Raw genomic sequence first — 15,355 nt, 5'->3', positions numbered from 1 at the left:
CCTGCATAAAACTTGATTCATTTGCACCTGGTTAGCTTTGGGAACCCAATTGGCTCTCAGAACTTGACCCAACAGGGTACGTTCCACTCACTTCCTTATTGTCACACTCACTTTCTAGATTTTTTTATATTAGGAAATAATAGCATTTCTATAACAAACTTGCTGCTTTCACCCGCACTTCATATTGCTTTCTAAGTGTTTCCTTTTCATTTTTCATGCATAATGGCTTCACAATTGTACCACGCTTCGCGCTTCATTCTCGCTTCCCCTTCACACATCTTCTCGTATCCATTTATGGTTGATAAATAAAAAAACAATAGGCAAGCACGTATCCCTTTCTATATCCTCACATGTTGCAGACCGGATGCTGTCTATCATATGGACCTTTGGTAAATCTTCAGTGGCTTGTTCCTACAATTTGTTTTTTTTTTTTTTTAATTCTTTATTGTCATGTGCTAGTCAACTTGCATGAGTTGGTGGGATTATGGATATGTATTCTTTTTTTCCTTTTTCTCGGTTAAGTTGGTGGTGAAGGTATCTTCTCATAAATTGTGATTTTTTTTAACAAAATAAAAAAATTTATTAAAATCATGCATCTGCAAGTAAGACTCTTAAATGAGTCGAATGGAACAGGTTTGGGCTTGGCTTTTTTACCAGAGAAAGCTCATGAGTCGGCTAGTGTTCTTGTTTAGCTGAGCCGAGCTCCGCTTGTCCTTGAATGAGGCAAGCCAAATATGAGCGGCTTCATATAAAAAAAAATCCATGTTATTTATTTATAGAATATATATATATATATATATATATATTGCATACTTCTCTTTATATATTACATTAAAAATATATATCACATAAAAAATATATATTTTTAATCTACATAAGCTCACTTGAGTGAAGCCGAGCCAAACGCCTTGTGTTCGGGCTCTACTCCTTTAAGTGGCTTCACTTGCCAGCTGTATGAGCCGGTCACGAACAAGCTCATGACGAGTCAAGTCGCCAGATGTTCGGTTCATTTACCAGACCTATCTGCAACTAAGGGCTGGTAAACAAGCCTAACTAACCAAAGAGGGCATGTTCGGGCTCGGCTCATTTACTAGTGGGTTGAGCTTGTGGCTTAGCTTGTATTCTTGTTTAGCCGAGCCGAGCTCATGATCTGGTTCGTGTAAAAACATTTCATGTTATTTATACAAAGTATATACATTTGTATATATTATACTTGAAAATATATATAATTTTCTATAAATTACACTTAATAACCCACATTTTATGTGTATATTTTTCATTCATCTTTCTTTTTTATATATATTTTATTCACAACAGAAAACATATAAAGTTTGTGACAGAAACAACAAAGAAATAATTGCAATAAAGCAATTCTGTTAAAGCTGATCCACTCAATGTTTTTGGATGCAATTCTATAGTAAATCCTTTATTCGGTTGGACCTGGGTCTGGCTTATGCAATTCTAGGTGAGGTCCGGCCTGTTGATATTCCTACTAAACGCTGTGTCAATGTTCGGATGAACACAACCATAGCAGCGTCGTGAAATGAATCGAGGCATCTCATTTCACTACTATCACATTCCCTCACAGGAACCACCAACTCTCTCATGCACTCGGCAACTCTACAAAAACCCAACTGCCTTTTGATCTACAGACACCGCCTCACCCTGAGCATCTCATCTCTCTACCATTTTGACACCCAACACCACCAAACGCCAATTTCCAAGCATCGGTTGTTTCCTTCAACTCCCTGATTACCAAACACGGGAAAAATGGCGATCTCGTTGATGCAAAGGTAGTCTTTGACAGCATGCCCTTCAGAAACGTCGTCTCCTGGACGGCATTGCTCACAGCTTATGCTGAGAATGATGAGATCGAGAATGCACGCAAAGTGTTCGATGGAATGCCTCATAGAAACTTGGTCTCCTGGAATGCTATGATCTCTGGTTGCGTATGTAATGGAAGGCTGGAGGATGCGTATGTGCTCTTTCGATCTATGCTGGAAAGGAATGCGGTTTCCTGGACTGCTATGATCACTGGGTTTGCTCACAAATGGTATGTTGGCTGAAGCTAAGAATCTGTTCGACCGGATGCCTGGAGAGAAGAATTTGATAGCTTCGAATGCAATGCTTACTGGATATGTGAAGAATGGCAAGATGGATAGTGCACGTTGATTTTTCGATCGGATGGACCGAAGAGATGTGGTCTCCTGGAGGGCTATGGTCGATGGGTACTCCCGAACAGGCTCAATTATGGATGCTTGGCATCTGTTTGATAGAATGACTGAGAGAAATGTGGTTTCTTGGACGGCAATGATTGGTGGTTATTCACAGAATGGTATGTGGGATGAAGCGTTCAGTATGTTTTTGACTATTTGAAGGCAGGGTGTGATGATCAATTCAACTGCTTTGACTGTTGTTTGTGATGCCTGTGCTGAAGGTGGTAATATCAAAGAGGAAATTCAGGTTCATGCTTTAGTTTTTGTAATGGGTTTTGAATAAGATGCAATCGCGGGGAATGCTTTAATCACCATGTATTCAAGGAATGGAAAGGCAACCCATGCTTCTAAGATCTTTAATATCATGAAGAAGAAGGATGTAGCTGCATGGAATGCCATGATTACAGGATGTGTTCAAAATGGAAGAATTGATGAAGCCTACAGGTTGTTTATTAAAATGCCTAGAAAGGATGTCGTTTCCTGGACTACCATGGTTCTTGGATTATCAAACATTGGATGTATGCAGGACTCAATTTCTCTATATGAGAAGATGCCTGAGAGAGATGTGATAGCTTGGACTACTATGATTTCTAGTTTTGTACAAAATGGTGATTTCGATCCTGCATTTCTATGGTTCATTAGGATGCTTAGGGAAGGGGTTCAGCCAAACCCCGTGACTTTCAGCAGCTTGCTAAGTGCATCTTCCTGGTTAGCAGCATTGAACCAAGGGGAGCAGGTCCATGCGCAGGCCGTGAAGAGGAATTTCCAGTCAGAAATCTTGGTCTCAAACTTGCTAATCTCTATGTACTCAAAATGTGGGAGTATAGAAGATGCATATCAAGTTTTCAGAAGTACCAAAAACCATGATCTCGTATCATGGAATTCGATGATTAGTGGTTTTGCTGCTCATGGCTGTGGAAACAAAGCATTAGGACTGTTCAATACAATGCAACTAGTTGGAGAGCAACCAAACTTTATTACGTTTCTTGGGGTGCTCACATCATGCATCCACGTGGGCCTAATAGACGAAGGATGGCACTACTTCTATCTGATGAGGTCTTCATATGGAATCAACCGTGGGCCTGATCATATACTTGTATGGTTGACCTTCTTGGTAGAGCTGGATTATTAGAAGAAGCATTCAACTTCACCAAGGCAATGCCATTAGAGCCTTATCCAGCTGCTTGGGGAGCTTTACTTGGTGCAAGTAAAACACATGTGAATCTCAAGCTCGCAAAGATAGCTGCACGTCAGCTTTTTGAACTAGAACCTGAGAGTGCAACTCCATACGTGGTCCTGTCAAAGATGTATGCCATGGCAGGTCAGAAGAAGGATGAGAAAAGACTTGGGATGGTCAAGAGGCTGAAAGATGTGAAGAAGAACAGAGGACATAGCTGGATCATTGTGAACTCTGAAGTTCACTTCTTCTTTGCTGGGGACCAATCTCATCCGCAGTTTTCAGGAATAGAGTCTATGCTGAGGAAAATCTAATTTAATATGGCTGATGTCTAAGAAGTTGGGATATGTGATCATGACCAGAATGCAGACTGTTCCATGGTGTGCTAACCAACCTCTATAAAACAAGGAACATTGAGATGATTGACATTTTTGGTTGCCTCAGCACATCCCCTACGGCATCTTGCCACTGAGCCTGATCAACTGTGGCTCTTGGATGTCGAATTAATGAGATAAGCAATGCTGGAGAAAGGTCACAAATCAATCACTATAAAACAAGGAACAGTGAGATTTCATATTTGGATGTCTAATGTCAATCTCTTGTGACAATCTTTTTCCCATTAATCCATTCATTTCTGCTACAATGGCCAGTGTATGAAAAACATCACAAGGCCACCTTAGATGGCAACAGATGATTAAACCACAAAAGCTCGCGTACGATGCTGCCACTGTAAATCAGAGAACAGTGACGAGATTTCCAATATTTGGATGGCTTTGTGTAATCCTTTACCACATGAAAGAAACCGAAGAACCATGGTCACCATGTAGAGAAGGATTATCATAATTTTCTTCAAGAGAAGAATAAAACATTTGCAGCAAAAGAGAAGCTGTTGCTTTCATCATCTTGTTGGGCAGCTCAGAGCTAAACAAAGCTTCCTGAACAAAAATTGGATAAAGTAGTACAAATGAAAATTGTATCACCATTACCACGAAATCCTGAAAAGATTATGACATTATTCATTGCTTAGAAATAAGACCAAATATTTCACTAACTAACAACTAAGATAAATCCTAATCGTTGTAATTACTGTGAATTTCCCAATAACATCTTGGCAGATGAATTAATGTTTTCTGATCCAGTTCCTGTTCACGGAAGATATGGGTTAATATATAGAGAGAGATAAAGCAAAAATGAGCCATTGGAGTTTCTCTAAATGACAATAATAAGAAGCCACAATTGAGACAACTTTCTTTATAACAATTTTGGTCATATGCCGACCACCGAAAGAAAGATAAAACTGACAAAGTTATAGATGTGGCAACCAAAATAGAATATCCACAAACAGAAATACAGCTTGGGTTCTTCTCGAAAGAAGCATAGAAAGTTTAAAAAAGGCAAAACATGAAAAATGCTCCTACACATTTACACAAGATGGTACTACAACTACACGGATGAATATATGCTTGGGCCTACTCTTGAGGGCTAGCTGTCAGCGAGCATCTCCACCTTGTTCCACATCTTCAAACTTGTCCATGCTCAAGCATGGTGGGACATAGGCCTCAAAAACTGCTTCCAGATTTGGTTCTTCCTCCAAATTCTGGCAGGCAACTTCCAGTGGAATGAAAGCAAACGATCGATAGAAGCGTTTATAGCAAACGTAGCCAAAGATTACACTCAGAATCGGAAGGGGTATAGCAAACGGTGCATAATTGAAGTGCTTTACTCCTAAGAAACCAATCATGGTTAATTGGAAAAGCAAAAGAGAGGCCAGAATTCGACTGTGAATGTGCGGCCACATGCGTCCATAGCTCTCATAGGAGGGTACATACACTTTCAAAGCCTGCATACATAGAAAGTTTTATGAATCAACTCTGCTCTGTGAATAGAAGTAACTAAATCTGTTCATAGCTGTCTTGATTGTCTGTGAAGTTTGTGGTATCAATGATTATATTTCAAACTTGAACGTGCTATAAGGCTTATTGTAGTTTTGGACATTAGTTATTTTCTGGACCATGCTTTAGTTTTAATAGTTGCGTTTTTTTAAGCCCTTTTGGAAGATTGATGATTCAGCCTTCAGACCCGAAGTGCTTTTTAGAGGCAATCCTAAGAACTAGAAGATTTTATTGTTATTTTTATTTAATGTTTGTTTCGTAGTCACTTGGTGAGGCTTTCCCTGAAAATATAAAAATAAATGGTTTTCCGTAAGAAATTCTCAGAGTTTCTTTAAAATAAAGTACAGTAAAAAAAAATGAATGAAGAATATCACAAACATATCATGATATTTTCAATTTGGAACTTTTTCAAAATATCATGATTCTTTTCTGTTTTTCTCAAAAACCTTTAGAACAGAATATATTCAATTATGATTTGGTCTGCTCAATGTTAGGACTTGGTAGAGCACTTTATTTATTATATTTCATGATAGAATATGTTTTTCCGTACTATAGTAGCATGTTTTTTTCAGTCAACAAAATCAAAGTCGGGTTTCCTCTGAGCTTCTTTTAGGAGAAGGCTAGGGACGTTGGTGAGCGTGGCAAGGTCCGACCTTGGTCAAAATCACAAATTTCAGTGGCCAAACACAACTTTTAGAAGTTACTGTTTGTATTTATTTCTAGATGCAGTGAAAAATATACTAATAATCACTATGATGAAAGTAAGAGAAAAAGGAAAGCAAAAACTCAGCAAAGATTTCAAGCCTTACCTGATTTCTGAACAAAAGCCATCCAATTGCAAAGTACACAACACCGAAGGGGAGTATCATTGGTGCAATTACCGAGTAGCATATCACAACTGTTGCTATCAGCATGTCATTGGGAACTCTAGCTACATAATTAAGATCCCCAGGAGCCCAAGCTTCCTTCAACTCGGCCTTGGTTTTGCAGAGGTACCTCCTCTTAAGATGGTAAAGGACCAATGGGACCAAGCGAGAGAGCTCAAGCCCATGGACAACAAAGAACCTGAAATAAAAAATGAACAAGCCACCATTAATTTTTTTATGCAGGAGCAGGAAATCGAAAATGAAATGGAAAAATCTGCGAGTTCAGAAAATGAAAATCTTACTTTAAAGCAACAAATGTAATAAAGAAGGTGGCGCTTTTAGGAAGAGATTTCCCAAGTGTGGGAACAATTTTGTCAGTGTGTGTGGTGAAGTCCTTAAATGAGGTAAGCAGGGTAGAGCCCAGTGTCACCCCAATGAAGACATTAAGCACTGTGAAGTAGAAATACTTGGTAGACGCTGATCTGGCCGCATGGCTCCGTGAAGGGATCCCTTCAGCCTTTGACAAAATCATGAAAATCGTTGGCAGGATAGCCAACAACACCAACAAGGCAATTTGAGGCAGGAAAGCCTCCAGCACCATCTTAATCGTCGGTTGGTCGACAATTGGCTTCAAGAAAGGCAAGTACTTCCTCAAATTCGAAAGAGTGGTGAATGCAGAGACAAATCCCATCGGTATCGTGTAGAAGAAGATGACGAGGAATACAATGCCATAGATCACATACTGCCTGATTTGCCTCATGAAATATGGGATGGATAGATTTTTCCACAGCAACTCACGAGGCTGAGGAGCTGCCGTCACCGTCCATTTTTCGACCATCTGTGCATGGATGGTCTGGGAGGCAGATACAGCGGCTCGCCAGCTGTTAAAGAACACAAGAGCAGAAGCGAGCTGCTTGTCCTTGACGGTGGTCTTCTGTTCGGCCTCTAACTTTGGAGCTAATTCTTTGATTTTCTGGTTGCAGTACTTGATCGTGTCAACTTTCTCACCAATGAGTCCCAGAAATCCAGTCCTGTGCTGCGGCCTAGTTTTCGGGTTTTCTGCAAACACGGCTTCTGAATGAGCAAGTTTCTTCTTGCAACTTTCCAGCTCTTGCCATATTTTGTTGGCCTGTAATAAATACTTGTCATTGCTTATTTACTAAAAATACATGTTTTGATTGAATATTCTGTCACTGTGAGACATGAGCTGTTGATTTTAAATCTCTTCAACAAATTTGAACCTGAATATACCTCATCTAATACATGTTTTTGTTTTCTACCGAGTAAACTATAATAAACACATCTAGAGGTTCAGATTGATCCGAAAAGGCAAAAACAACGGCAACTATGATTCTTAGCAAGATCCTAGTTTATACATATTCCATGTAGGAAGGAGCGAAGAAAAGTAGTACCTCTTTGTTGTCAGTGACCACCATAGATCTAAAGAAAGAATCGGGATGGAGCCTCCTGAAATATGAATCGACCTGCTCTTTACGTGTTTGTTCTGGAGGAAGAGAAGGCATATCTCTAACCAGTACTGCAAATCGTTCGGGCTTAGTTTCATCCGCTTCTAATCGTGCCGCTCTTAGCTCAGAGACATGTTTGTATGCTTTCCATAGTATGTAAAACGTAACAAACGACACCCAGTAAACTGCTAATAAATGTGCCCACATCCTGGAGCTTTTTGGCTGCGTATTGAACACACACCAGTTCACAACAAAGAAACATGATAGGAAAAAGTATTGCATTTGAATCATGTGATGATGACAAGTAATTAGGTTTTTAAAGGGTCCAAAAATCAACGGCTCAAAATGTGCCAAAATTTCTGTCACTCAAAAGATCACATTTTTACATTAGAAAAGCACAACCCAAGGCTTGATACTTGCAAACAAACCACGTTGAACACATTTATGTGTTTAGATTGAGTCGATACAACTTCACCTTATGATTTCTAGCTCATTAGTTCCTTATCTTCATTAGTAGCAAATATTATATATATATATATATATATATATGAGAGAGAGAGATACATGGCTTTTATAAAGATTCATAAGTCCACAAATTTGTTACCTAAAAAAATTTAAAATTGATCTTACGGTTTTGATGCACATAATATATATATATATATATATATATATATAGAGAGAGAGAGAGAGAGAGAGAGAGAGTCACTAGAACATGAGAACTAGAAATATGGGCATTTTCAATACTTTTTTGCAAATTCAACCATGTGCATGTGCTTGGCACGGTGAGTTGCTAGGAATCAACCATTGGATGGTGTATTTTTGATGAAAAAATATGATTTTTGAATACTTGAATATTTATGAAGATTATGAGCCACTGATTTTAAAGCCTTAAAACATCTGCTTTATGCATCAAAATAGAATGATTCAATAATGGGTTCTTATAAAACCATACATGTAGATCACATCCTTATGGTTAGATTCAAGAGAAGAGAACAAAAAATCCATAAAAATCATGGTTCACACATTAGTTGTCATATTCTAGTGTTTATATATATATATATATATATATATATATATATATATAGAGAGAGAGAGAGAGAGAGAGAGTTAACTTGCATTGCCTTTTATATAAAGATTCACGATCCATAAATTTGTAACCTCAAAAAATTAAAAAAATGATCTTATGGTTTTGAGGTATTATCATCATTATAAGAAATTAGTTATTTTATTACAATATTATGGAAATATGCAACATTGTTTAGTGCATTTTTATTTAAATTTTTTATCAAAATGCTCATGATATAGACAACCGATGCATCAAAACTACCATTAACTTGAAAATGCATCAAGTGTATAATTTTGTGCTGGATATAAGTTTGTGGTGAACTTGTTCACAAAGGGCCATGAGAGAGAGAGTCTCGTTGCAAGGGCAAGTTTTTGTCTTGCATAGATTTCTTTTTTACATTCTATGTTTTTCCTTACATTTATGCACGAGTACCCTAAGAATTCTGTTGGTCACTTAATGAGGAAAAGAAAAAAGAAGAAAACATATAAAATATTTTCTCTGTTCCAATGAGTCATCTCTTCACAGTGCTCCTGTTGCTCCATTCCTAGTTTAACACATCTACCTTGTTAAAGAAAGTGTGGAGGATACGTGAGACCTCAAGAATCATGTGAAGGTGTCCATTGAAGGAAACAAGACATGTAATGAAGCTAATGAAGATAGAAATCTAGTTTCCCTTTCTAAATCTATTCATAATTGTGATAGGACTTTTACAATTGATAAGAGTCCTAAGAAAGAATCTTCTGGTGATTGTAAACCTCCTGTAAAATCAATGAAAACAAGGCCACCTCTCCATTGAGTGTGTGAGGTTTCCCACCGTGGATGTAGGTTCTCGAAAGGAACTGAACCACGTTAAGAGTTTGTGTCTGTTTCTCTTCTTCTCATGCAAGTCATTTATGATATCAGAGCTGTAGACGATATGAAGGAGATGGATCCTCCAAAGAATGATAACACTACCAATGGATCAGGTGCCTCACCAGCTTCTACAAATCTCCAATATTTTTTTACTACAAAATCATCGGATGATAATTTTCTGTTCTGGGAATCTTAATTCATCCCCTTGTTAAAGAGCTATGATCTCATTGGTTTTATCGGCGAATCTAATCCTTGCCAAAAAAAGAGGTTTAAACCGGCTGAACCTGAAAAAAACCTGCTTTAAACCATGCCTATATTCAATGACATCAGCAAGATCAACTTCTGTTAAGTTGGCTGGTCTCCTCTCTCAGTGAGACGGTTCATAGTTAGGTGATTGGCCTGACTACTTATGAGGTATGGATGGTTCTTAAGAAGTACTATGCTACTTGATCTAGAGCTCATGTTCAACAGTTAGAGAGGTCAGTTTCATTATCTTAAGAAAGGCAACGATAGTCCTATTTTCTAAAAGCAAAAGTGCTTGAATCTCAACTTGTACTTGCTTCCAAACCAGCCTCAAATGAGGACTTAATCATGCAGTTCTTGGTTGGTCTTGCTGTTGCAGAATATGGTTCTATTAGGACATCTACTGATACCCATTCAGATCTTGTTACTCTTGATGAACTGTTCAAACTTTTATTGACTCATGAAGCTGAACTTAGTGTGAATGAACAACATGAAGTTGTGACTCCTACTGTCCAATATACCCAAAGGCAATTCGGTAGGGGCCGCAGAAATAAATCTGGCGGTTGTTTTTACTAGAAGAAGCAAATCAATAAGGGTCGGTTCTCTAGAAATCGAGGTGGTGGTTATGATAACTGGTCGTTTAATGCTGGTGGACAAAATCTGTCTCAAAATCAGCATACCAGAGGTTCTTCTAATTCTATTTCTTGCTAAGCATGGTGACAAATCTAGCCATGGGCCCTTCAATGTAGGATTTTCAAGTTTTATAAAGGTCCTGAGGGCACATGGCTGCTCATGGTGGTGATTCGTTTTGCTAAAGCTCATAAGATGAATTTTCGTGGCGCTCAATATTTTTTCTTAGGATATAGTGCTCAGCATAAAGGATATTTGTGTTTAGATATGAAATTGAGCGTATGGTTGTTTTTTACAAGGAGAAGTTTCCCTTTCTTAAACCTATGGTATCTCCCATACTCCCCCACCTACCCCTTCAGTTGGTGTAGCGCCCTTGTCACCCTCACCCCCAGTTGTTTTGACTATGTCTCTGACTGCACCCGCTCCCACTCTCGTAGACCAGCCTTCATTGCCAACCCCTCCTCCTCCTCCCTCGTCGACACCTTCTTCCCAACCTGGTTCAATGCTTGATGAGCTTTTAAAGATTGATTCGTCAGTTTGCTCATCAAAGTAGTGGCAAGGATTGATTGATTGATTATGACTTTGTAACCATGTAATCTTAACTTCTTGTATGTGGTAAAATCTCCAAAAGGTGATTATCATGGGATTAAAAAAAAACCACCTTCAAACAGTGCGGATCCATGGTGATTGAAACCGCGAATGGCTTTGTTGGTACTAGCACTTTTTAATAGACAAAGTCTATTTACATTAGGGGTGTCAACGGGACCGGTTTAATTCGGATCCAAATGAAACCAGATTTGGATAAGATTTTCAGGTATGGTATCGGGTCCAAACCTGGGTCTAATCAGGTCCATTATAAGAAAAACCATATCTGGACCTAATAAGAACTACATGAACCAAACCCGGACCATACCTGGTAAACCATATTTTTTTTATCATTTTTACATTGAAAAATTATGGGTTTTAATTGGAGCTCGGGTTGGGCCTGTGTCTAGTATAAAATTTCACAAACTATAACCAGGTCCATGTATTAATCGGACCTTCGGATCTGAACTTGGGTCTTAATCAGGTCTTCTTATTTATCACCATACCTGGACCCTGTAGGGTTTGGTTTGTATCGGTTCTAGGTAAACCAGGCCCGTTGATGCCCCTAATTTACATAGTGAGGATGGTATTAGCTACCGTCGTGTATGGGTAAGGAACCCTATATATATATATATATATATATATATATATAGAGAGAGAGAGAGAGAGAGAGAGAGAGAGAGAGAGACTGTTTTGACCAAATCTGCGTTTAACATGGTTCCAATAGTGGTAATAGGCCCTTGGATATAGTGTTTTAATGTAAAAAAAATTGTTTCTTTTCAGGTTTGAGAGAGAGAGAGGCTGTTTTGACCAAATCTGTAAAAAAAAGTTCTTTTGAGGTTTGAAATTTTGGTAGATTGCGTGGTGTTGATTTTTCAATCCTGGTAAAATCTGACGTACATAAAAAAAAAAAAACATGATCCAAACGCCAGTTTTTATTAAACTTAATACGTATTTCACATCCAGATGGTTTAATGTAAAAAAACCTTGGAAAAAAAAATAATGCATTTTTTTTACTAGGGGTTCCATACCCACAAGGTAGCAAACATTACCCTACATAATGTTCCCTAATAAGAAGTCTATGAGAGAGAGAGAGAGCATAAATGGAGTCACACACAAAAAGAGCATGAAGGGCATAAATAATCTCACGGGAAAATATTGGATACCCTCAGGTGTAACTCATTGGTAAAATGGATATTATCTATATGGCTTGTTTAGTAAAAACATCATGGTAAAAACAAATCTTTTGAGGGCTACAAAATACATTAGTCCACAACCAGTGATACATATTATCTTTTTTTGAAAAAAAAAAAACATGAAAAAACAGAAATTGGTTTAACATTTTAAACAATTTCTTGTGAGATTTCCAAAATAGTCGCCAACATTTCCATTCAACTATAAAATATCATGATGTTTACATTTTTAATGATTATTTTTCATGAAATATATGCATTTTTCATTTCATCACAAAGACTATATTTTTTGAAATTTAAATTATTTATTTTACCGATACTTTGCGGAAAAACATGAGAAATGTAAAACAATTGGATTTCCCATAAGATTTAGGCTGCCCAAATTTGATGAAAAGGTTAGGTGCAATATGATTGGACAAATATTTGTGCCTTAAGCACCTGATCACCCTCCATTTTGGGAACAGGGCAAAGCATGATGGAGGGCAATCAGGTGCTTAATGCACAAATTTTGTGCCAGTACCCGATCGGAACTCCCAAATTTGCTATGTTGTCAAGATTTTTTTATTAACAAAGTTATATGTTTATATCAAAACCACTCAATTCAAAGTGCATTTTTTAATAAATGAACCATGCTAAACACATCCACGTGGTCAATTAATCAAATAATGCTTCTACCTATGAGATTCACTATACAATGGTACTATAAACTGTAGCCAATTCGTTACATAACATGTTATCTTTGGTGATTGTCACATCAGGCAATGGTCATAAAGCTTGAACCAGTTTACAAAGTTCGCCCCCTTTTTCCTTTCGGTCTTCCTTAAACTTCTTATGAAGTTGAATGAAAGAAGTCCTGATGATACCACCACCACCACCACCTCCCCCACCCACCTACCCACCTCAATCCTGTTATAACCTTACCATATATAGAGAGTAGAATTTGGACTGCACAATAAGCCAAGCCATACCGGGCCGTCTATGACCAGTTGGAACTTGTCCAATTAAATAAATGAGCCAAGCTTGAGCAGGGCCTCATGCTCATCATAATTGGAAAACTCGGCCAGTCAACTCGTGACTCGCCCGAGTTGACTCAGATTGGAACCTAAAAAAGTAAAAAAAAGTTACATAACTCGGTTAGGACCAAACTTGGCTGAATCAGCTAACACTCGCTGAGTTTATCATTGACTGGGCTGAGTCTTAGCTACCATGTTGAAAATTAAAGGTTTTGCTAAAAATTCAAAACATTAACTAAAAGCATTAAAAAAGTTTGGGCCAATTAAAAAAGAACTAAATTTGAGAATCATATATATATATATATATATATATATATATATATATATATATATATATATATATATATATATATATATATATATATATATATATATATATATATTCTACAAACAATTATACCTACAGTCAAGTGGGAATGTCACGTGAGTTGTTTTGACTCAATCAAACCTCATAGACATGTTCAACATGCCAAATTTAGTAGAAATCAATGTGAGTTTTTTTTTATTCAATCTAACCTCATAGACATGTTCAACATGCCAAATTTAGTAGAAATCAACCCTTGGATCATGTTTTTTCGACAAAAAAATGTTATTTGCTAAGTTGATTGTAAATAGAATGGATTGTAGCAATATATAAATATATAATGGTACATGCTTGAGTTATATAGATTTAAGCTCCAAATGCAAAATCTAACCTTTGGATCATGTTTAACATGTTCTATTTGTTATTTCTATATGTTAAACTTGATTGAAATATGATGTTTGATGTCATTTCTAAACTATCCTTATTTTCGTGAATTGTGAGTCATCTATTTTCACTATAAAAAATAAGATCTATAAAGTATTAGGCACAATAAAACATGTTAATGTAGTAAATAAACCATCATTAGATCTATCGCTAAATTCATACAAACACAAACAAGAGTGTGCACCACCATAAGGTATCATAGTACAAAACCATCATATATTTTTCACATACACATATAGGAAGGGTGTAATATTGGACGCTCATTTCATCTGATGTTATTAGACGCAGTTGTGCCACTAATGGCATGCGTAATCAGCAGTGCAAAAAAATTTTGCACAAAAGTGGCCTTTAGGTGCTGTCATTTCTACCACTAGAGGCCCTTCAGTTGTAATGCTTGTTTTGGGCAAAATCAGCGTGCGCAGATCAACGGTGCATACTTGTCCAACGTCCGCATCCACTGTTACTCTCATATATATATATATATATATATATATATATATATATATATATATATATATATATATATATATATATATATGTGGATTAATCTAACAATAAATTAATTGCTGTTAACAGTAGATGAATTCAATCATATTAAAATAACTAAAAAAAAAGCCTTAAAAATAATATTTTTTAATATATGATTGATTTTTTAAGTCAAAAAGGTAAATTTGATGGATTCATAAAGTTACTTTTTTGGGAAAGGAGTTTGACTTTTCAAATCCCTTAAGTTCAAAAAACTTTTCAATTCCCATGAAGATACATGGACTTTTTACACAGAATCAACATTGTTCTGATTCAACCCGTTACAACTCGCATCAAATTGAGGAGCCCCCAATCCAGCCCATAGGATTTTCACTGACCCGAGGTGACCCCAATCCAATCCCAAACCCTAATAAATAATAAATTACAAGAGAAACAAGTTCAAAGATCCAATAATCTATCATTCTTTACTTATTGATCAAACAGACCAACACAAAAAAAGATTCAAAGTTCCTAAGAAAAAAATTACGAAAAAGTGAACCAGCTGGGTAGACTCAGGATCAAACGGCTGGACCTGTAACATCGTAACCAATGCATCACGCCACGGCATCCTACAATACTGCAAACAGAAATATGCCTATGCACGTGGACCTTGCTGTCCTTGTGACCTATAAATGCTGGCAATGCTATTCACTGAAAGAATAACCGAATGAATGGGAGATTCAAGAAAAGCCTGCTTAGATTTCATAAGGAGGACGGATCAGGTGCAATGTGACCACACACTTTTGGTGTGCTCCGGAACCTGATCACACACCATCTGCTGTTGGGCCCCACAACTGATTGTCTCTTACCAAAGAAGGTGGGTGATCAGATGCAACAACACTACGGATGTAAATGGTTCAGATTCAGGTCGGATGTGGCCAAT

At 37.3% G+C, this 15,355-nt stretch overlaps 2 protein-coding genes across 2 annotated transcripts; one reads left to right on the top strand and one right to left on the bottom strand.

Moving 5' to 3' along the window:
* The first annotated feature begins 2,529 nt into the window (after positions 1–2,529).
* On the top strand, positions 2,530–3,348 carry LOC149831285 (pentatricopeptide repeat-containing protein At1g53600, mitochondrial-like). The gene has a single exon (XM_090012981.1). It carries the CDS (start codon positions 2,530–2,532, stop codon positions 3,346–3,348), a length of 819 nt encoding a protein of 272 aa, XP_089869107.1.
* A 1,374-nt stretch (positions 3,349–4,722) lies between these two features.
* LOC149831284 (hyperosmolality-gated Ca2+ permeable channel 3.1-like) lies at positions 4,723–10,953 on the bottom strand. The gene is made up of 5 exons (XM_090012980.1): positions 10,828–10,953; positions 7,564–7,839; positions 6,454–7,280; positions 6,095–6,350; positions 4,723–5,233 (listed from the first exon to the last, which is right to left on the bottom strand). Exons 1-5 carry the CDS (start codon positions 10,951–10,953, stop codon positions 4,883–4,885), a joined length of 1,836 nt encoding a protein of 611 aa, XP_089869106.1. The 3' UTR covers positions 4,723–4,882.
* Positions 10,954–15,355: the final 4,402 nt, after the last annotated feature.

This window comes from Nuphar pumila, chromosome 7 (assembly GCF_984573655.1).
Source record: "Nuphar pumila chromosome 7, dmNupPumi1.hap1.1, whole genome shotgun sequence".
Taxonomy (NCBI): Eukaryota; Viridiplantae; Streptophyta; class Magnoliopsida; order Nymphaeales; family Nymphaeaceae; genus Nuphar; species Nuphar pumila.
This window is presented reverse-complemented; position numbering and strand designations above follow the sequence as displayed.